At 46.4% G+C, this 20,197-nt stretch overlaps 3 protein-coding genes across 6 annotated transcripts; 1 reads left to right on the top strand and 2 right to left on the bottom strand.

Moving 5' to 3' along the window:
* Nucleotides 1-6: 6 nt before the first annotated feature.
* On the bottom strand, nt 7-4,250 carry dtnbp1a (dystrobrevin binding protein 1a). Its single transcript, XM_062465570.1, has 10 exons — nt 3,884-4,250; nt 3,106-3,159; nt 2,928-2,978; nt 2,790-2,850; nt 2,571-2,703; nt 2,257-2,389; nt 1,725-1,747; nt 1,146-1,298; nt 902-1,048; nt 7-625 (listed from the first exon to the last, which is right to left on the bottom strand). Exons 1-10 carry the CDS (start codon nt 3,937-3,939, stop codon nt 336-338), a joined length of 1,101 nt encoding a protein of 366 aa, XP_062321554.1. The 5' UTR covers nt 3,940-4,250; the 3' UTR covers nt 7-335.
* A 67-nt stretch (nt 4,251-4,317) lies between these two features.
* Nucleotides 4,318-8,981, top strand: mylipb (myosin regulatory light chain interacting protein b). Its single transcript, XM_062465564.1, has 7 exons — nt 4,318-4,497; nt 4,686-4,876; nt 5,676-5,867; nt 6,249-6,446; nt 6,551-6,715; nt 6,839-7,223; nt 8,177-8,981. Exons 1-7 carry the CDS (start codon nt 4,411-4,413, stop codon nt 8,399-8,401), a joined length of 1,443 nt encoding a protein of 480 aa, XP_062321548.1. The 5' UTR covers nt 4,318-4,410; the 3' UTR covers nt 8,402-8,981.
* A 1,224-nt stretch (nt 8,982-10,205) lies between these two features.
* phf20l1 (PHD finger protein 20 like 1) lies at nt 10,206-20,179 on the bottom strand. 4 transcript variants are annotated; one of them, XM_062465556.1, is made up of 22 exons: nt 20,032-20,179; nt 18,885-19,003; nt 18,616-18,787; nt 18,249-18,344; nt 17,562-17,646; nt 17,099-17,190; nt 16,361-16,550; nt 15,874-16,125; nt 15,560-15,751; nt 15,239-15,403; nt 15,063-15,140; nt 14,625-14,909; nt 14,329-14,529; nt 14,114-14,167; nt 13,714-13,821; nt 13,466-13,633; nt 13,014-13,192; nt 12,656-12,755; nt 12,370-12,565; nt 11,956-12,262; nt 11,714-11,861; nt 10,206-11,477 (listed from the first exon to the last, which is right to left on the bottom strand). In XM_062465556.1, exons 1-22 carry the CDS (start codon nt 20,170-20,172, stop codon nt 11,335-11,337), a joined length of 3,471 nt encoding a protein of 1,156 aa, XP_062321540.1. In that variant the 5' UTR covers nt 20,173-20,179; the 3' UTR covers nt 10,206-11,334. The 4 variants fall into 4 exon arrangements, with proteins under 4 accessions (XP_062321540.1, XP_062321541.1, XP_062321542.1 ...); XM_062465557.1 differs by having other exon boundaries at nt 15,063-15,125; XM_062465558.1 differs by having other exon boundaries at nt 15,874-16,104.
* Nucleotides 20,180-20,197: the final 18 nt, after the last annotated feature.

The following is a 20,197-nucleotide window of genomic DNA, read 5'->3' as shown; positions in this document are numbered from 1 at the left end:
TACAACAAGAAAAAGAGTCCAAAATGGAAATCAGCACAGATTAACCTTGAACTACTTTATTAACATCTCTTATAAATCTCCTAGAGGAATTTGACAACTCTTCATGTAATACTGTAGATTGTACAAAACAACTGATTTGTTGTGAAGGAAGAGAAAGCGTAAGCGCTCATACACAGTGATTATTGTTGCCCTAACCTCCCTCTCTTCTAAAGACACCATAGTAGTACACCAAAAGTGTTTTAGGTAGTTGTGGAGGCCAGCTGTTAACTTAGGGAGATCCAGGGTTTAGTTAGCAGTTACCCCCAGGGGCAGATCTTGGAGGGTAACTGTTGTTGTTAACCGGGTTGCAGTTCAGTAACAGGCTCAGAGGTTTGGGAGTCACTGTCAGAGCTTTCACAAGTCTTCAGTGGCTCGGGCAGGACTACCAGTGCAGAGTCCAACTGGACCTCTTCCTCATCTGACTGAACCATTGGCTCTTCTCCACTCTCCTCACTGGCCTCCTTCTCAAGACCCTGCCCCTCTGATTCCTGGATGGATGGCTCGGTGCAGAGAGAGGAGCCAAGTCTCTCTCTTGGATCAGCCTCCCTCATGAATAAGTCAGATGACCAGGACTCAGGATCTGGACCTGTGGGGGAAACAGAACTCAGTATCCAGACCCAGGGCAAATGTGGGTAAAAGGGAGAATATGGAAGTGAGGTAACAGAACTATAAACAGTTTTGGAAGCAATAGGTGTGTTCGACTTAATGCAGCACCGGCGGCGGCGACAGCCGGCTGCCATTGGCTGTATCAAGTCAGACGGCTGCAAGCGCCGCCGGCACTGCATGAAGTCGAACACACCTATTGTGACATCAAGGTGCTAAATGGTGGGAGCGGGTGTGGTGGTAGTGGGCGTGGTCTAACCCGAGGTCAGAGAAGAGGTGGTGCTGACGATGTCATCTGCAGAGTTGAGGAAGACGTCCAGTGCCTCCTGGTCCGACAGGACTGCTAGCTCCACCTGCTCTAGAGCCTCAACACTCACCTTTGTGGGTGAGGGGCTTCCTGCTGGTTCTTGTGCACAAAATCAAACACAAAAAAAGAGGGATTAGATGGGAGTAGAAACTAAATACTATGGCTACTCTGTAGGGGGCAGAGCTAATGTTCTCACCTCCCTCCTTGAGTTGCAGGTAGCCTGAGGAAATATATTTCTCCATGTCCTGTTGAAAAGCCTCTTCAAAGAATTTCTGCCTCTCCTTTAGCTTCTGCTGCTGGGCGTGCTCCATCTCCAACACCTTCTGAGCATGCTCAGAGTTAAGGTCAGCTGAAGGGAAAGGAAGGAAAATACAAGTCTGACACAGAATGATTTACTTTGTGTCTTTATTTTGGTGTCCAGAAACGCAAGGCACATGTTGTTCATTACGAAATATAACGTGTTTGTCCCCAAACAAAATAACAATTTAATGTCTGAACAAATGGAGTCAGGTGGCTGAGCGGTGAGGGAATCGGGCCAGTAATCATGAGTTCGATTCCCGGCTGTGCAAAATGACGTTGTGTCCTTGGGCAAGGCACTTCACCCTACTTGCCTCGGGGGAATGTCCCTGTACTTACTGTAAGTCGCTCTGGATAAGAGCGTCTGCTAAATGACTAAGTGTAAATAGTCTTCACACTGATCAGAGGCACAGCCAGCATACCTAAAGAGATGTGCCTGAATCAAGAGATGGCACATGGTTTGAATGTTTAGGCTTACCTTTCAATGCCACCAGCTCTTTCCTAGAAGAGACCACAGACAGAATTAGTGTCACATTTGTCGTTGTGTCATTCGTCGGTACACAATTCCGTCCTCTTTTGCGAACACTAAAGTTTGAACTACTCCTTACTCACGCAACAACCACCTCTCATAAACACCGCTTTTCGATGGCGAGGGTGCACAGTATTTAAACTGAGAATTGAGTTTAACCAATTTAACTTGGTTACATTAGGTTATGGTAATACAAACTTTTATTTGTCAATTTTCTGTTAAAAATACTTGACCACATAACCATTAAAGATAAGATTTTTATTTACGTGCAAATACTGTTCTATTTGTAAATATGAAGTCATCACATACAGGCCGTTGATGTGGAACCCTCTATGACATAAATTTGATGCCTCCAGTCTGAGTTTATATAGACCATGGTGTATGGTCATGTAATGGAATCCTCGATCATATCTGACAGGAGCAAAGGAAATCAGACAAACACACACATCTTTGTTTGAGTTGTTGACCTAGAGGCCCATACCTCTTCTTCTTTTTGTAGTTCTCCAGCTGCAGGCAGTGGTGCTGTTTGAAGCGCTGCTGCTCACACTGGGCACAGAGGTTCTCCAGGTAGAGCAGACGGCTTTCCATTTCCTCAAAGTCCCCTTCCATGTGGGCTGAGGACAGACAAACACAGTGAAGCTGTTTCCCTGAAGGATACTTATAACTGGCAATGATGTTATGAAGTCACACTCTGTAAGACTTGTCGACGGATACTCTAAAAATCCGTAACCCTTCCTTCCTCTGTACTAGTTCATCCCAGCCGTGCACTGTATAGGTGACAGTGGAGAGACTGACCGATACGCGACGTGATACTCTCCAGGTCAGAGAGGAAAGCCGGGATCTGCTGCAGCTGCTCCTCTAGGTCCACCAGTGCTGCTCTCCTCCTCTCCCAGTGAGCCGAGAGCATCACCACCTCCCCATCCACACTCTGGAGGTGGAGAAAAGAAGAATGGAAATTAGACTGAAACATTCATGTTTAGATTAATGCAACTGGATATATGGCGTGATACATACCTCTCCAGCATTGGCACAGTCCTTAGATCTCCTGTGGAGAGCCACCCATGTGTCTTCATACCTGGAAAATATTTGACAAAAATCTAATTTCTTGCTTCACTGCACTATTGTCTACCAACGTGTGAGAGGACCACCTACCTACTGAGAAGCTCCACTCCAGCAGAGAACTGGGGAAGGTGTTCTTCATATCTGTAAAGGCAGGAATGACAGATTTCGTAAAATTGGAAAACACATATTCTACATCCCACAGTTTTAATAGCAGCTGACTATATAAGACTAATTTCGTAGCTTTTTGTACACAGTTTGAAAGACTAACCTTGGTTTCCTCTTTACTTTGGAATCTTTGGATTTCTCCCCCAGCGTCTTTATGCTAAAGAGTGGGAACAAACATCGTTTCAGAGGTAAGGACCGGTGGTATGCTAACAGATAACTGACAGCCAGTCTGCAAAATTGATTTTATTGGATTGAGGATTTTAGAATTTGGGATTGAGGTGTTGTCTAAACTGAACAGTGGTCTTTTGGTTCAGCACTATCGTGGCAATTAAAGCATCCGCGCAATTTCGTTTCCCTGCGCTTAACGTTTAGGTGAGGAATGTGTTTCTTGCAGTCGCGATCACATGACTGTCAGATGCTTGTTATTAGCTAAGAATGCAGGGCTAATGTTAGCTTAGCTACAATAGCAGCAGGGGTTAGGGTTAGCTGAATATAGATGCATTCTGTGAAAATAGCACCACATTCAGTATATATTTATCATGTGTTCGCACACTAACATAGTCACCGCTTGTCTTTGACAAACAATCAGTTTGTCGCATTTAAATAACTATTCTAACATTAAATAGCCGAGTTCTTAACAAGCCAACGTGGCTAGCTAACTATATTGTCAATGGGTGAATTTGATTTGATTCCCTTACCACGCTGTACTAGATAAGCAAGTGTTTCACAACCCTTGAGTCATGGAACACAAATCACACTCATCTGGTGCGCTAGAAGTCTAGAAACTTGACGTTTTGACAGCTAAGGAAAAGCATAGATAGCTCACAAGCTAGTTGAAAAGACAGAAATATACAGCACATTAGCAGACTTAAAATACAAACCCTGTAGTGAAATCCTGCTGCACCGTCTGCAACCTCTCTTTAAAATTCTCAAACATCTTTCTTCCTGGTTCAGTTCAATCAGAACTGGACAAAAATAGCGTGTAGTCGCATTAGCAACTTATCTGCGTTTTAATCAATGTAGAAGCCATACAAAGTCGTCAGTAGTCCCTTTCGTTGTTGTTTGTTCTTGGTAGCTAAGTTTAAGTTTGATTTTTTGCTAAATAATTAGCTATATGGCTAGATAACTGTACTGCAGTTCTGCACACTGTCACTGCTCATCTGTCATAACATGCAGTAAATAATCACGCCACTTCTTAGTGTCGTACACCAGGGGGTGCTCTCCACCCAGATCTAGGTTAGCAAGAGTGGAAGAGATTTTTTTTGGAAGAGATTTTTGTGCACAAGTGGGCGGTGACTGCAAGACAGTGTACCCGGTCTTTTCGGTGCTGTCCGTGGTTGGAGCTGCTGAGGGGGTACACGGTCACGCCAGTCTCTCTGCTGCAGAACTGCAAGTACTGGAACTTAAAATGCTTTGCTACGTAACGCGACCTGACTTGGTGGTGATGGAGTTGGAAGTTGATGCGAAGGCAAACGGAGACGACTGCCTACAGAAGGTAAAAAATACATTAAACTCTCAGACAATGTTACTCAATATTCCAACCTAAACCGGGGTTGCTTCATTTAAATTATTTTATATTTAGAATGTTGATCAAAGACGTAATCATGTCAAAACTATGTGGTTCAGCATATTGTAACAAGCCTATAAATAAGTATAAATCACATGTTTCATTTATATGTGCAGGTCTGTAGGCAGCTGGACATCATCGAGGTCGACTACTTTGGCCTGCAGTTCTGCGGCAGTAGAGGAGAGCGGTTATGGCTGAACCTGAGAAACCCCGTCTGCCAGCAGCTGGACAGCTTGTCCCAATGCCGACTGGAGCTTCGGGTTAAGTTTCTGGTGGATCCACATCTGATCCTCCAGAATCAGACTAGGTTGGTACACAGCGCCTTCTGTCCGTACAGTTACGTAATCGGTGGTGTGCCTGAACCAACACGTAAAGCACTACTTATATAATAACTTTGGTGAATTGGGCTTCTTTTTTCTCCTCAACTCCTCCTCAACACGGTTATGAGCTGTTTATGAGGCCTGGACGGGCTAGCACACAGGTCTATTGTAACTATTGTTGAGGGCACACAAAGACATTCTATAGGCTATTGTGGTTGGGCTCCATAACTGAAAACTACAGTATCCTGCTCAACTGTGTGTAATAAGCCCTACGCAGACCATACAAGATTTACACACAAATATTCCATTAAGTTCCTATCTTTGTACTTACTTTAATTCTTAATTTATTTTATTTGTTAAATGTTTGTAATGAATGGAGTATAAGATTTGAATGCTTTGTCCATTGTCTATTCCTTCGTGGACTGAGGAACGGTTAACAGTTTGAGTTTGCACTGTTCTATGTCTGCGTTCAGAGCATGTTGACACACTGACATCACAGTTTGTGACCATGTCATAAACATAGTAAAGCCTGCACTGACACATTCACAGATCTACTGTAGAGACTGCTACGATTGAGCAACCGTTTGGAGTAAACAATTATACTGCAACTGTATGTAACATATCTTGACCAAGGTCTAGTCACTAGTGTACTTATTGGGGCAGTAGAGCTGAGGTTTATACAGTTGTTCACTTCACTATAAAGAGAACACAGGTGTCTGAAGTTGCCTCTCTCTCCTCCTCCTCGTCCTCCTCCTCACATCCTTCCCCCCTGCCTCTTTCTTCCAGACACCTGTTCTTCCTCCAGGTGAAGGAGCAGCTGTGTTCAGGGAGTCTGCAGGTAGAGAACGAGCAGGCTGTGGAGCTGTGTGTCTTGATGGCTCAGGCTGAATATGGAGACTTTAGCCCCCCGTCAGACCAGTACAGCCAACTTTATCAACAACTCCTCAGACACCAGCCTGACAACATTACCATCAACAGGTAATAAAATACATCCGACAGCTGACCAGAAAATGGGTTTTATAAACAGGCTTTTTAGACTGTCCATCCCCTAAACCATTGTTTCCCAACCCTGGTCCTCAGGGAACACCTGTCCTGCATGTTTTAGATGTTTCCTTGCTCCAACACACCTGATTCAAATGAATTAGTCGTTTTCTAGCTCTGCAGAAGCCTGCTTATGACCATTCATTTGAATCAGGTGTGTTGGAGCAGGGAAACATCTAAAACATGCAGGACAAGTGTTCCCTTAGGACCAGGGTTGGGGAAACACTGCCCTAAACGATTTCGTCCAGACTAGCCAAACAATGAGACTAATAAATGAACGAGTGTAACTTAACAGCTCCTCCTCCGTGCGTCCTACAGCATCATGGAGAAGCACAGGCAGCTGGAGGGGAGGAACCCAGCCTCAGCAGAGTATTCTGTCTTGCAGCTTGTGGCGTCTGCAGAGCACTATGGGGTGGAGTGGCACCGCGCCCGCGACTCAGAGGGACAGGCGCTGTCTGTGGGTGTGGGGCCCGAGGGCATCGTCACCTGCCAAGAGGACCTCAGTGTCACTAATAGGTAACCACCAACAACAATAAAAAAAAAAATCATGTGATGCCGCCTGGACATGAGTTCAACACTGACTCCTGCCTTGTTCCTCCTGTCCTCCTCTCCCCCCTTAGGATTGACTATTCCCTCGTCCAGATAGCCACCCAGACAGGAAGGAATGTTTATTTGACTGTTGCCAAGGACAACGGAGAAAGTGACATCTTCTTGTTCAAGATGGTCAGCAGCAGAGCAGCTGGAGGGCTCTACCGCTCCCTGACTGAGACACACACCTTCTACAGGTCAGCACCCCCCCCCCCCCACCCCCACCCCCACCCCCAACACAACTAACTCACACCTTCCATCCTGCTGCACAACACTTGCATACTGGATTTCCTTGTGTCTGATGTGTGATTGGTTCCCAGGTGTGACACGGTGGGGGAGGACGTAAGGCTGCAGTACAGTCGTGACTTCACCGGGCACTTTGCGGCCCTCTTCAACCACAACATCCCGCTGGGCCGGAAGTACTTGTTTGATGTCAGTCGCACCGCCAAAGAAGCCTACGACCACGCGCGCCGGGTGCTCTACCACGCCAACAGGGGAATTCAGACCACCTCCCCCCCGGCCAGCCCAGAAGTCGGAGGGGACTCGGAGTGTGAGGGGTGCAAGCAGAGCCGGGCCCTGGAGGAGGTGGTGCTCCGCCTGCGGGAGGCACTGCTGTGTGTGGTGTGCTGTCAGGAGGAGATCGATGCTGCCTTCTGCCCTTGTGGCCACCTGGTCTGCTGCCAGAGCTGCGCTGCCCAGCTGGAGGTGAGGACCTGACACAGGGGTTATCTGGTGTTTACTCTACGTGAAGTTTAAGCTGGTTAAGATAAGGCTTTAGTTTTACGTGAGGGGTGTAGACTGTTCAGGGTGAGCTGACGCTTCGGGGGGCGGTTAGACAGGCCGTCTGTGCACTGGCAGTTTAACCCTTGTGTTATCTTCGGGTCGTTCTGACCCATCAGTCATTGTGACCCACCGTCGTATTGCGACAACTTTACCGCATACAAAAACAAAGTGAAGCATTTTCTTTTAACCGTTGGGCTGTCTCAGACCCCCCACATTGCGAAGGTTAAAAGAAAATTATTTTTATTTGTTTTTGTATTGGGTAAAATTGGGTAAACACAACGATGGTTCGTTATGAACCTTTGGGTCATGTGACCCGAAGGCAGCACGAGGGTTAAAGCTGCAGTCACCTGGTGAACTATGGTATGTAGTGAGCACACAGTGCCATGCAGGGGTAGTCTTTGCAGAACATGAAGTTACTCTCCACGACTAATGTTTGAAAGGAAGGCTTCAGTCAACTTATTTCTTTTAACCCTTGTGTTATCTTTGGGTCATTCTGACCCATCAGTCATTGTGACCCACCGTTGTATTGCGACAACTTTACCGCATACAAAAACAAAGTGAAGCATTTTCTTTTAACCGTTGGGCTGTCTCAGACCCCCCACATTGCAAAGGTTAAAAGAAAATGTTTATTTGTTTTTGTATTGGGTAAACACAACGATGGTTTGTTATGAACCTTTGGGTCATGTGACCCGAAGGCAGCACAAGGGTTAAAGGACTTTTGTAGCACATAACTGCCGGATATAAAGTGCCAATCAGAGCAAGCTGCTTCAAATCACAACTGATCCACGTTTGAAATGAGTAGCTTATCATAACATGGTAAAAGATTCTTGTAATACAGCAGTTCTCTGTTCTAACAGTCTGTGTCTTCTGCCCAGGTGTGCCCAGTGTGTCGCTCAGAGGTGGACAAGGTTCAGCACGTATATCTACCCACCTGTGCCAACTTATTGAACCTGGCTTTGCCCAACCCTGCCACTATCAGCACTCACACAGAACGGACCAATCACATCAACACTTCATCTGCAGCAGCAAATTTCATTTACGGCTCCACGGGAATGGCCAATCATATCTATGCCTCGACAGAGAAGGTCTGCACAGCCTAAGGACAATTCCTCAGGACAAAAAATGACGCCCAAAACCTACCAGACACAACCAGACCACCCAGTGCCTGTCCTAGGCCTGTATGTGCTGAAACTCCATAAACCGTATCAGTGGTTAAGAACAATCAACTTTTATTTAACTTTTCACAAACATTTCAAACCATGAGACTGAAAGACAAACATCTACTGTATCCTCTCTCATCCTTAAATATTCATTTCAAGTTTAAGTTTGCCAACCATTACTAACCATTTAACTCCAGAGGATTCTGTACCAGACTCAAAGCACTGATAAGAATCATTGCAACGATCCGGACTTTGTTATTCTGCCGGTCACACTCCATAATACTCAACTGTCCTGTTTGTATGTACAGTATCATTTGTACACAATGTCATCTAGTACTAGTCAGCCACTGTATTCTTTGTCTATGCTACTTTTCTTGAACTGTGTGAGATTGGATGTTACCTCAGGTTCAAACTGGGCTTTAGTTACAAGGTGGTACGAGCATGGCTGAACCAAGCTAAACACGGTCCGTTTACTTTCATATCGTCAAAGTAGTATCAATAAAGTTACTTCAGAAACCAACAGTATGACATTTAACATGTGTTTTATTTGGGAAGTGAAACCGCTTCCTCCTTACCACCTACAATACGCAACTTCTGACACTTTTCTGACCTCTTACCTCACTCAATAACCTTTGGTAACCTCATTCAGTGACATGTGGAGTCAGGGGGCTGCTGGTCACATCTGTATTGAATACTTTTTTTATTTAATTTTTTTATGTGCTATTGTGGGAGGGTAAGTGTCAGGAATATTAATCTATTAAGCATTGCACAGTCAGTCGGTGAACAAGTTTAAGAAAGCTTTATTGCTTGCGGCCGGCCCACAAGGAGACAAAAACATCACACGCCATTGTGCTACAAAGTTTGTCTGGTTCACAAGTCTTCAGGTAAGACCATTTATTGGTGAGAAGTCTCCTCCCCTGCATATCAGCTGTCAATATGATCGATCCCAGACAGAGTGCGCGTGCACGTGGAAACTTACAGAGTTCTCCGACCCTAGGCTTGACCATATGATTCACTCAACACAGATAAGGTTTATTGCACCTCTAGTATGATAATGGTCAACCTAGGTCAGTTTGTTTACGTAAGCCTAGTGTCATCTATAGGTCATGTAGGGAGAGGGCTCTCTACTGACAAAGGAATGCTAGCACCAGTATTTTCAGAATATAACCTTACATTCTGACAGAAAGAGGCTGACCTATGACCTGTGCCAGGGTTCAGGGAACCTTACCAGTGATTACTAACTGCGTATCTCATAGAATTGACGCAGCTTGTCATGACAGGTGTGGGTGAAAGATCTGGAGGAGAACTTAAACGGTTGTGAGGTCAACCTTACATAATCAATCATTGACAAATGTACAGTAGTGTACAGTACACTAACATTGCTCAGCTGGGGAAGGGAAACCTTCTTTCGTAGCTTGTAGTTGTAATAAACCAATGGTTATTAATTAGGCTGTCCTGCTTGCAATTTATCATCACAAAACATCCTGTTACAGTGTTTTTTCCATTTATATTACTATAAATAATCTACTGTGGCCATATGTAAAGGGGTTACATCATTATTAGACTTCAGTACAAAGAGTTAACCAGCTACTTGGACTCAGATGACGGGTGGGTGGTGGGTGGTAGCCAAGTCTGGAACACACTGTACTAGAACAGCTTCTCCTAGACAGACTAATGCCTCATTTACTCCACCCCGCGGTTGAGAGCTAGTTGGGGGGAAACGATAAAAGGGACATGGTAAATATCCAGAATATCATTTTATTGAAGTTGTACATGTAGTAAATCACATAGGAACAGTCTTAAATAAACTCTGAATGTACAGCTGTATATGTCAATGAAAATCAACTTCAAGTTTTTAACCCTATTGGTTCTAAAACATTTTTTACATGTTAATAGAAATGCTAAATAAACAGGCATCTTCAAGTATATTTTGTCCTCTTATGCCTTTTTAGATTTCCTCATCTTTACAGTTATGAAAAACTGTACAAACATTTCCAAAAAATTGTGACACATGAAGCATGTGCTTTAGCTTACTTGGGAACAACCCAACTTCATAGCAGTAAGCTGACCCAGTCAGCCATACAGAGGCCCCGCTGAGATCACAATGACCCACAGCCAGAGGGTAAGGGGGGAGGGAGTAGCTGTCAGGAGACAGAGGCGAAAGAGTAGAGAAGAAGATCAAGAAGGGGGCTTAGTGGTCGGGCTAGAGAGTGAAAGAGGAGTATACAGGTGAACACAGGTGCATGTCCCTCTAGTTTACCCCTAGGAGAGGTTGGGTGGGGGTACAACACTGTAAACCTGGCTTTTGCTTGGCACAACAGAGTCACCACCTGGTGATGACTGGAGTCTCAGTCAGGTCATCAATCTTCAACCAGCAAGTCTGGGTTATAAACCATGCTTGCTAAAGCATATGTCCGTCTGTCCTGTCAGTCTACCGTCACTGTACAGCTGGAAAAAGCAATTCTCTGATTCTGCTGGGTAGAACAGACCATTCACTACAGTGACCAGGTCTGTGGACAAGTGCTGGCTAGCATGGTGGGTAAAGTGACGGGTATGTCCTGAGCTCTACAGGATAACACTGTCTTTAAGTGGTACCTTTCATCCTTTCAAAGAGTCTTTCCTCTCTCCCTTTAAAACACTTTTTTTTTTTCAGTCTGGGTGCAGCAGGCCAGCCGGCTGTCATGGGTGAGCGGGGGGAGGGTGGGTGTCCAGAGGCCATCTCTATCAGTCCAGGCCAAACCCGCCAAGTTGCGGATGAGTAGGGTGGAGGTGGTGCGGTGGCCGTAAGGTTGGGGGGGACCTGTGGCCAGAGGAAGGTGATGCTACGGGTGCCCATCCCCTGTGCCCGTGTGGCCCCCTGTGCCCACAGACAGTCAGACAGAACAGAGGGCGCTCATCTGCTGAACCTTGCTGAGGTCAGAGAGCAGCTGCTTGATGCGTAGTTTGAGCTGTGGCAGCCGTGCCAGGGGGTCCGGGGGTTCCAACTCCCCTGACAGGTCGAGCCAACTCTCCAACACTGTGGGGGGGGAAGAGAGAGAGAGAGAGAGAGAGAGAGAGAGAGAGAGAAGATTGATACATTAGATTCCTAAATATAAATAGCTAATGGTCCATCAGTGGCTTCTCATTGGCTAATTCATTCTTTATTTGTAATTGTGGATGTCATTCTGAGTGTTTTTGTCCAAGGCTGGAGCTCCAAAAGGGTGTTTGTTTGTGTGCAGTGTATCCAGACAAAGGGTTCACTTTTTTTTTTACCATCCAGCTCCTTCTCTATTAGGTCCATCCTGCTGGCCAGCTGGTTCTGGACATCTTCTATATGGGTCAGCAGGTTCATTTGCCACTGCAGGCAGTTTCGGGCATGTTCTACTGAATCTGCACCGGGCAACATCACAGCCGCCCGCTCCTACAAACCAAATGAACCCATACTGTGGTTAGTGCCCACTACTACAAACCAAACGTACTCAGAGTGGACATATGTATCCAAAGCTCATCCTTACTCCTTGTTCCACAGAGTGTGTGACAGTTTTGAGCTCCAGGCTCATCCCCACCTCGCCCTCCTCCCTGCTGCAGCCCAAAAGGTCTGCAGCCATCCTGGGGGGGTCAGTGGCTGCACCGGGGGTCCCAGGGGGCTTCTGGTAGCTGTGCTCGCTGGTGATGTAGGTGTCGGGGAGACAATTCTGGTCCTCAGAGTCTGCCAGGACTTCCTGAAAGTGCAGGCAGTCAGGTAGCCCTCCCATTGGCTGGTCCTCATCTGAGTTTACCCAAGACCGTGCCCAGAAGTGCAAGCTGGGGCTGTGTCTGTTCCTGGGGGGACAAACATCAGCAAAGTTTGAGAAGAATAATAAGAAAAAAAACAGCAAGACGAAACTAGAGGCAGAGGCAATAACAGAAAAGATATGTTGGAGTCTTACTGCAGAATGTCCATCTTGAGTGTGAGTCCGTGGAGAAGGGTCTTGAGGCTGTAGGCGTCGGCCAGAAGCTGATGGGTGGAGACTATTTTCTGACAGTTCTGATGGGAGTAGTTATCTGATAGGAAGGACAGTCCCAACATGTGACCCTTCGTCAGCCAGTCCCTGTCATGCAGGTACTTGGCACTCCACCTCTGGCCTGGGAGGAGTCAGAGAGACATCAGGCACACAGTTCTAGCTCAGGATAATCAGGTCTTGGAGATATATTGACCACAAGTGTGTGTCTTACCTGGGGGGTCTCTGCAGATGTAACATATGTACTGTTCTGGGATACTGTCCTCAAGGAGGCCCATACAGACACTGTGCTGCCAGCACATACACTCCTCACACTGCACACAAACATGGGGGTCAAAACTGCATTAACATGAGCTAGAATCACTTAAAACTACCACAGAAATACCTAAAAGACAAGTCAGCACAGGAGTTGTCTTTGCTATGAGCTGAACCAGAAGGTTCCTAAACCACGAGTCAGTTAAAAACTACTTATTTTTGGTGAGTTATGTAGGCTACCCACATGTCCTCCTTGGTATAAACTAGTGAGGTGTCCACATTGTAAACAGGAAGGGTGTGCGCTGGTCGTGCGTTACCTGGATCATGAAGCCATTCTCCTCATCCATCTGGCAGACACAGCGGACTATCTCCTGGCTGTCCTGCGGCTCCTCGGGTGGGAAGGCTTCCATGGCCAGGTCCTCCTGGCTGAGGTCGTCCCCACTCAGCAGCAGGCTCTCTGTGGTCGAGTCCTCTAGGTAGTCCACGTCCGACAGGTCTGGACACACACGGGCACACACATACAAACACAAATTAGAGAGAGGTGGAAGGGTGAGAAGTAGGGGTGGGAATCTTTTGGTACCTCACGATTCGATTCTTGGGGTCACGATTCGATTAAAAATCGTTTCTCGATTTTTTATCAAAAAAATAAATATAACAAATACATTTTTTACATTTATGAATCGATGTGAATCGCAATTCAAATGTGAATCGATTTTTCAGTGAGAAGCATATGGAAGGGGGAGTTAGGGGCCTGTCGTTGATCACTCACTCTCTCCGGTCAGGTCGACAGACAGGATGGCTCGTGGGTACTGGTGGTGTTTAGAGGAGGAAGGGGACGAGGAGGTGAGAAAGGTGAACGCGCTGCCAGAAGAACGATGCAGGGGAGATGAAGACCTGTCTAGGAAGGAGAGCGACATCCCGTCGAAGTCCGTGTAGCCTAGGAAACACACACACGTCAATGTAACAGAACCCATGTGGTCCAAACGACTCGGAAGGGACAGTGTTGTGTTGTCTTACTGTGTTGCTTGGATTTCTTCTTTTTCTTCTTCTTCTTCTTCTGTTTGAGTTTGAACAGGTCTTTGTCCTTCCTGTCCCTACGCTCCCTGTCCTTCTCCTTCTTCTTTCCTGAAAACACAACGGTTCTCATCAGCTCAACTCACGACTCAGGGAGTCAGGTGGCTGAGCGGTTAGGGAATCGGGCAAGTAATCAAAAGGTTGCCGGTTCGATTCCCGGCCGTGCAGAATGACTCTGTCCATGGGCAAGGCACTTCACCCTACTTGCCTCAGGGGAATGTCCCTGTACTTACTGTAAGTCGCTCTGGATAAGAGCGTCTGCTAAATAACTAAATGTAACTCTGAGAGACAGTGAGATACACAGCTAGAGGCACAGACAGACAGACCAAAATGACAAACTCACCCAGCTGCTGCGGTTTCTCCTCCAGTTTGACCTTCTTCTCAGTTTTGATGAACCCTGGAAGAGAAAACAATAGCAGAGTAGTTAGTCACTGGTATACGTCATCCCTAGGATGGTTCAGACCAACCCCGCTGACAAAAATACTGGTCAGGAAGAGAGGGGGTTCAAATGTCTATATGGTAGGAGACAGAGAAGGTTAAAGACCTAGCTAGACTGACCTGTTTCTGGGTACTTGTCCTTGTCGATGACCTTCTTTAGGATCTTCTCGTGGAGGTTGTCCAGGCTCCTATCACGGGGCAGGGGAGGAAGGGACACCTCAGTGCTGTCAGAGCTCATGGAGGCTGACGAGCGCTTCTTCCTTCCCGACCGGCCGGCTCTGACACAGTCCAGCTGGAGGGCTTGGGCCTGGGGAGACAGTGCTGGGGACAAAGACAAACAGTTTTACAGAAGTGAGAGCCTTGATTTACAACGTGTGTAATTTACGGTGCCAGTATAATGCCGCTATGGGCCTTACATGAGGAGGAGGAGACAGTGCGGCGTCTTTTACTGTCAGGGACTTCCAGCTGGGAGTTGGAGGAGGGGGGCAGGGAGGTGGACGTGGCCCGGGTGCGGCCCACCCTGTCCGGGGAGCCCGTCTCAAAGTCATGGGTCTCTCTTTCTGCGTTGTGGTAGTATTTGAGGTGGTATTCCAGGAGCTTGGCTTTGCGGAAGGCTTTGGAGCAGCCGGCCACCTGACACTGGAATTGGCTGTCCAGGTCACCTGGGGATGAGGGATCCTCAGACCGCAGGGTGCTCATGACTGGGGGGGGGGGGGGGGGGGACACAGAAGGTCAGACAGGTTAGACTGGAGAGGGAGACGGGCGAAAAGTGTGACGGACTACACATATTGCTGAATTCAAGCTACCGCCATTTACTGTAATAACAATAACCGTATCTAACGCTTTGATCTTACTTGGCTCTCTGGTGTGTTTGTTCATTTTGGGAGTCCTGATTGTTGCCGTCTTCAAACCGGGAGCTGGAAGACAAGGGACTGTGCAAAACACACACACACATGTTGGACTGTGTTCTCAACAGATGCAGGTGCATGATCATGTAAAGAAATGGCCCATCTTCCTAGCCTAACAATACCTGCTGCTAGTGGCGAAGATTTCTCCCCAGCATGATTAGCGGGGGGCCCACCGGGCAGCTGGTTCTGGCCTGTGGCTGGTGCTGGAGGAGTGGGTGCAGGGGGCATTCCTGCACAGTAGTTATGGAGGCTGGAATCTGACTTCTCCACACAGTTCAGAACTGCACCTGCGACAGAACCAGACATTCAAATTTCAAGAACAATACTGAAAAGTCGAGGATAACAAATTTGAACTGTGGGAGCGACTGTACACTCTTTGTGTAAGAAATTAGGCAGATCGTTGTATGGAATTCTCCTTGGACGGGTAGGCTGCAGAAACTTACCCTCTGTAGAAGATGCACCGATCTCTGTTGGGCGTGTCTCTTTGGCGGGGGATGAGGGGCTGTTGTCGGCATGTGCTGGGTTGGGAGTGGGGTCGCCGGGGGCGTCGACTGGGGTGGTTGCAAGTCGCTGGGAGCGTCGTCTCTGCTGTGCAGACTCTGACGTTCTTAAGGAGGGGGAGGGGCTGGAGGGGGCTACGTGGGGGTCAGGGAGGGGCATAGAGGTCACTACTGACACATAAACATGAATCATACTGTACATACGCCGACAAACACTTCCCGGAGAAATGTTGTCTGCTGTGACAGAGAGCACCCACCAGGAAGTGAGGGTGCAGTGGAGGAGCTGAGAGAGGGGGGGAGGGGGGGCTCGGTGCCCGGCTGGGTCTCCTCCCCTGCTGACGAGGGGGCAGAGACGGGTTGGGAGGGGGTGGAGCTGGTGGACTCTACAGACTGATGATTGGAGCGCCTGGCCCCACCCTTGGCAGGGGCCGGGCTGGAGACGGGGGGGTGTCTGCTGTCCTCCTCATCCCTCTGCTCCTCCTGGTCTCCTGCAGAATCAACACAAGCACCTCGAAGGGATGAGCGAGACAAAACAGAGAGGATTAAAAAGGCTAATGAACGAAGCAAACAAAATATGATGTAATGACACACAGAAGAGACACACAACTTGATAAGTATAACAGACAAGAGACATGGAAAAGACAGTGAGAAGGGGCCTAGTTCGAGTTGAAGCAACAGGGAAAGGCATCCAGCATCACAGCGGTTCTAACGCTGTAGGGAGGAGGCGAGGAAGGGTTGAAGTACCAGGTTTGTCAGAGTTGCTCTCCTCCTCCTCCTGCTCGTCGTCATCGAAGTCGTCCTCTGCATCTTCATCCTCGGAGGGCTCTCCGCGGCCCTCATCGCGGTCTTTGTTACTGTTGGCGCTGGTACGAGGTTTACTGTTGCCCCTGTTCCTGGCGGCGGCCGAGGCGGCCTTTACCAACGCCACCCAGTCCTGACAGAGAGACATGTGTTGCTGGTGGGTATGGGGCAGGAGGTCAACAACAGACTGGACCTCAACACACAAGTATTGGAACTACTGACAAAAATGGATTCAAGCGATCATCTCAACCCTTTACAATCAGCATTTGACAGTGTATCCGGTTCCCACTCATAGCTGGCAGCTTAGACAATCAGTGTTCTATTCCTTCCAGTCTGAGGCTACAGAGATACATTAGCTGGTAGATAAGATTAAGGTGTGGTCTATGGGTTGGGACCCTGCAGATGCCAGATCCTGCTCTATCCTGCCAGGCCTTGCTGTCTTTTTTACCTTCTGCAAAGAGAGGGAAAAGGAGGCACATACTTTATGACACAGTCGAATTATGTCTGCATCTTAAAACCGCAGCCATTTTAAGACTTATTTTGCTTGTGTGTGAAGCTCATGTTGAATTGAACGAGACCCATGACGTCAGGGTATTCGTGTCACTATCTGAACTGGGATGCCACAACTAAACTGGGTTTGAGAAACTTGACAGTGTTTGAGGCCTGGTGTCTGTTTCTCACCTGGCCTTTTGCATCCTCTGGCATGGACTTGATATGTATCCTCTTCACACAACGGACAACCCCATCGTAGAACTGCACCGTGTAGGTACCAGCTGAGGAAAAGAGGACGAACATGAGGTGGGGTGTTTCTATCCAATAAATGTTCAGTAGGGGTGGGGGGAAAAATAGATTCACATATGAATCGCGATTCAGTCTTCTAGCTATCCAAAAATTGATTAAAATTCGGGCTTAAATAATTAATAAATATTATTATTATTAAGAATCGTGACCCCAAGAATCGAATTGTGAGGTACTAAAAGATTCCCACTCTTAATGTCCAGTAACGCCTCGATGTTTAGAAACACCAAGTAAGACTATGGTTAGCCTGATGGGAAACTGCAGAGAAGAGCCGGACCAAGAATTCCAATGTATCGGTTTTAAAAGGCAAATAAAAAAACTGTACTTCCAGCAAAGTCATACTCACTGTCCTTGTTGAATGATTCTATCTTAGCAGGGTAATATCGACAGTCTGTCCATCGAGCAAGCACCTCTTCTCCATCTCTCAACTCCTGCAACACAGAACAACCGAGCGCAAACCTCTGTCACCCATACAATAAGATCCATGCACCTACACTAACACACGTGTTATTAGACATTAATACAAAAATGTCTAAAATAAGATTGTTATAGGTGGGGATCAGTCTTAAAAACCAAACCCCTGGAGAACATGATGATTTTAAACATTGTTTCTTTCATATAAGTCAAAATAAAAAAAGTTTTTCATGTCAAGCAGTTGAAGACATATGTTTTTATGGTAAAAGAAAAATCAAGACACTGATCACCGCTTTCTCTAATGTAATGAACCAAGTCGTTCTTTGAGAAAAATTATAAACAAAATTGCTGTTTCAGAAAAAATGCTATAATTAGACAACAAACAAAAGTGATAAGATTCAGAAAACTAAGAAACAAGCTTAAAGGACACAGAATGAGAGACATTGTGAGTCTAGATCACTGTGCTTCAGTTTGGCAATGCCTGATGTTTGGTGTATAGGCCTGATTCAGCTCTGCCTAATCGTCCATGATCTGATGCACCAAAGCTGGAACATGAGGAACCAAAACACTGGATGAAACAAGCCAATAACTGCAGATGGAACACTGGGGGTGTATATACTTGTCTCTTTGGCGGTAAGTCTGATTGGTCCCCAGCGCTCTCTGTACTTCCAGGAAGCTCACCGAGGCGAGATGCTGTCATCTCGCTGAGTCTTTCCTGGTAGAACATATTCATAACAAGCATCAACAATTAATCCATTACTGCTATTATTACTTATCCCATCTCAATGACAGGCAGCACTAGGGTTCTGGATCTACAACATCACATCCTGTCTGCTTTCCTGCCCTATGTCTGGTACACACACCTCTGTAGTTCCGGCATGCCATGTTAGTTACAGGTGCAACAGACATAGACATGTGTGTCTAGAGACAGACATATCTGTGTGTGGGAAGGTGTGTGTTTAAATGTGCGTGTATGGACTACCTACAGTCATCTCCTCATCTTCTTTAAGGCCCTCCTTTCGGAGTGCTGATCTTTCCAGCGGACGCAGCCGAGTACTGTCCCACAGAATCCACTCGTCATAGCGATGGCTCCACCTGTCAAAGTGGACCAGCATCTTCCCCTCCTCAAAGTCCACTTCCTCTATGCGAGACGGGTACCTAGACGAGAAAAAGATGCAGATTATAATTTTCTTTATACTACATAAATCAGATGTTTTTATGGTATCAATAAGATGGCACACTGACAAATACATACCATTTCTTAAGGTAGTCTTGAGCTTCAACTCTGGCCCCAACTTCAAAGGAGATCCCTGGACGATTGGGTGGTTTCTTGCTCATTTTCAAACTGTCTATTCCAAGACTAATGTTTTGTGTCTGTGTTGGAGAACACGTGGAACAGGGAAAGTAAGCTGATTATATGGTAGCGATATCCCTGGCGTTCAAAATCTAGCCTACAGAGATCTAGTCTGTCAATGTACTAACACTTGCTGACTGCACAGCTACAGTAGAGCTAGCTAGCTAGCAAGCTAAACAACGATAAAGTACTCATATTTCGTTTGGCTTGTGCTGCCAACTGTTTGCAACCACATTCCATTGCCCATTCACCCTCTAGCCGACTCGGCTTAGGCTAGGCTATTGGATAGCTTGCTAACAAGAAAGCTAGAGTAGCTAGATAGTGCTAGATAGTTGGCGAGGTTCCCAACGGTTACAGAAGATACCGTTAAGTAGCTAGCTAACTAACTATTCGTTAATAGCTAAAACAGTGTGTTGGTTCAGGGCATACAATTAAATACCGTTCAATTGTCAGCAAGATAGCTAGCTAGTCTAGCTAGCCTACAGTTACGAGATGGCAACATGATCATGAATGGAACAGTGAGCTTGCTAGAACTAGCTTACTAACTTAACTCATTACGAAAGGTCTCGCTAGCTGAGCTAATGTTATATGGGAAACATTTTAAATGTTACCTTATAAAGTAGCTAGCGACTTAAAGTAGCGTTAACGTCCAAGCAAGAGTTACCTAGCAAGAGCTAACCATTGTAGCTAGCTAGTTGACAGGCAATCGAACGTTAGTTTAACTAGCCATGAAGATGTTGCTAGCTGTCTAGCCTGCATGTAATATTACAACACAATATTTTCAAGTAAGCCCTGACAGCGAAAGGAATGTATTGCCATATATTCCCCTGTCTAACAAGTCAACTTGTGTGCACTGTCCGTAGTGGTGAAGCAAGCTAGCTCTATTAGCTAGCTAGGCTATATAACTAGCTGTCACATTAGCTTGCTATCCCAATTCTGCACTGCAGGTCAGCCCAAAACAGACAACTAACTTCGTAACCATACATGATGTATCGTGTGTTAAATGCATGTATTATTATTTTGGGAATGTATTTATAATTTGCTTTACCTTTGCGAGCACATTTGACAAAAGAAAAATACAGATTGCTAATGTGTTAAAGACAGCCTTTCCATTCTTCTGCTCTCTCAGATACTTTATCCTTCCTAACCCCAAATAAGGGGCGTTCCAATGTACCAACCACCATCCCATGGCCACGTAGTGATCACGTGATTGA

This window comes from Osmerus eperlanus, chromosome 7 (genome assembly GCF_963692335.1).
Source record: "Osmerus eperlanus chromosome 7, fOsmEpe2.1, whole genome shotgun sequence".
NCBI classification, from domain to species: Eukaryota; Metazoa; Chordata; class Actinopteri; order Osmeriformes; family Osmeridae; genus Osmerus; species Osmerus eperlanus.
Note: the sequence above shows the minus strand (reverse complement) of the source record. Positions and strands in the feature narration are given on the sequence as shown.

Bases quoted from the DNA above. Each gene is read 5' to 3' on its own strand.
- dtnbp1a (XM_062465570.1), bottom strand. From the start codon at position 3,939: ATGTTTGAGAATTTTAAAGAGAGGTTGCAGACGGTGCAGCAGGATTTC. The intron at 3,160-3,883 runs GTTTGTATTTTA...CCCACTCTTTAG, and splicing joins CAGCAGGATTTCACTACAGG to CATAAAGACGCTGGGGGAGA. The intron at 2,390-2,570 runs GTCAGTCTCTCC...GTCTGTCCTCAG, and splicing joins GAGTATCACGTCGCGTATCG to CCCACATGGAAGGGGACTTT.
- mylipb (XM_062465564.1), top strand. From the start codon at position 4,411: ATGCTTTGCTACGTAACGCGACCTGACTTGGTGGTGATGGAGTTGGAA. The intron at 4,877-5,675 runs GTTGGTACACAG...TCTTTCTTCCAG, and splicing joins ATCCTCCAGAATCAGACTAG to ACACCTGTTCTTCCTCCAGG. The intron at 6,716-6,838 runs GTCAGCACCCCC...ATTGGTTCCCAG, and splicing joins GAGACACACACCTTCTACAG to GTGTGACACGGTGGGGGAGG.
- phf20l1 (XM_062465556.1), bottom strand. From the start codon at position 20,172: ATGGGATGGTGGTTGGTACATTGGAACGCCCCTTATTTGGGGTTAGGA. The intron at 16,126-16,360 runs GTACTTCAACCC...CATCCCTTCGAG, and splicing joins GAGCAACTCTGACAAACCTG to GTGCTTGTGTTGATTCTGCA. The intron at 11,862-11,955 runs GTAAGGATGAGC...TTTGGTTTGTAG, and splicing joins CACACTCTGTGGAACAAGGA to GAGCGGGCGGCTGTGATGTT.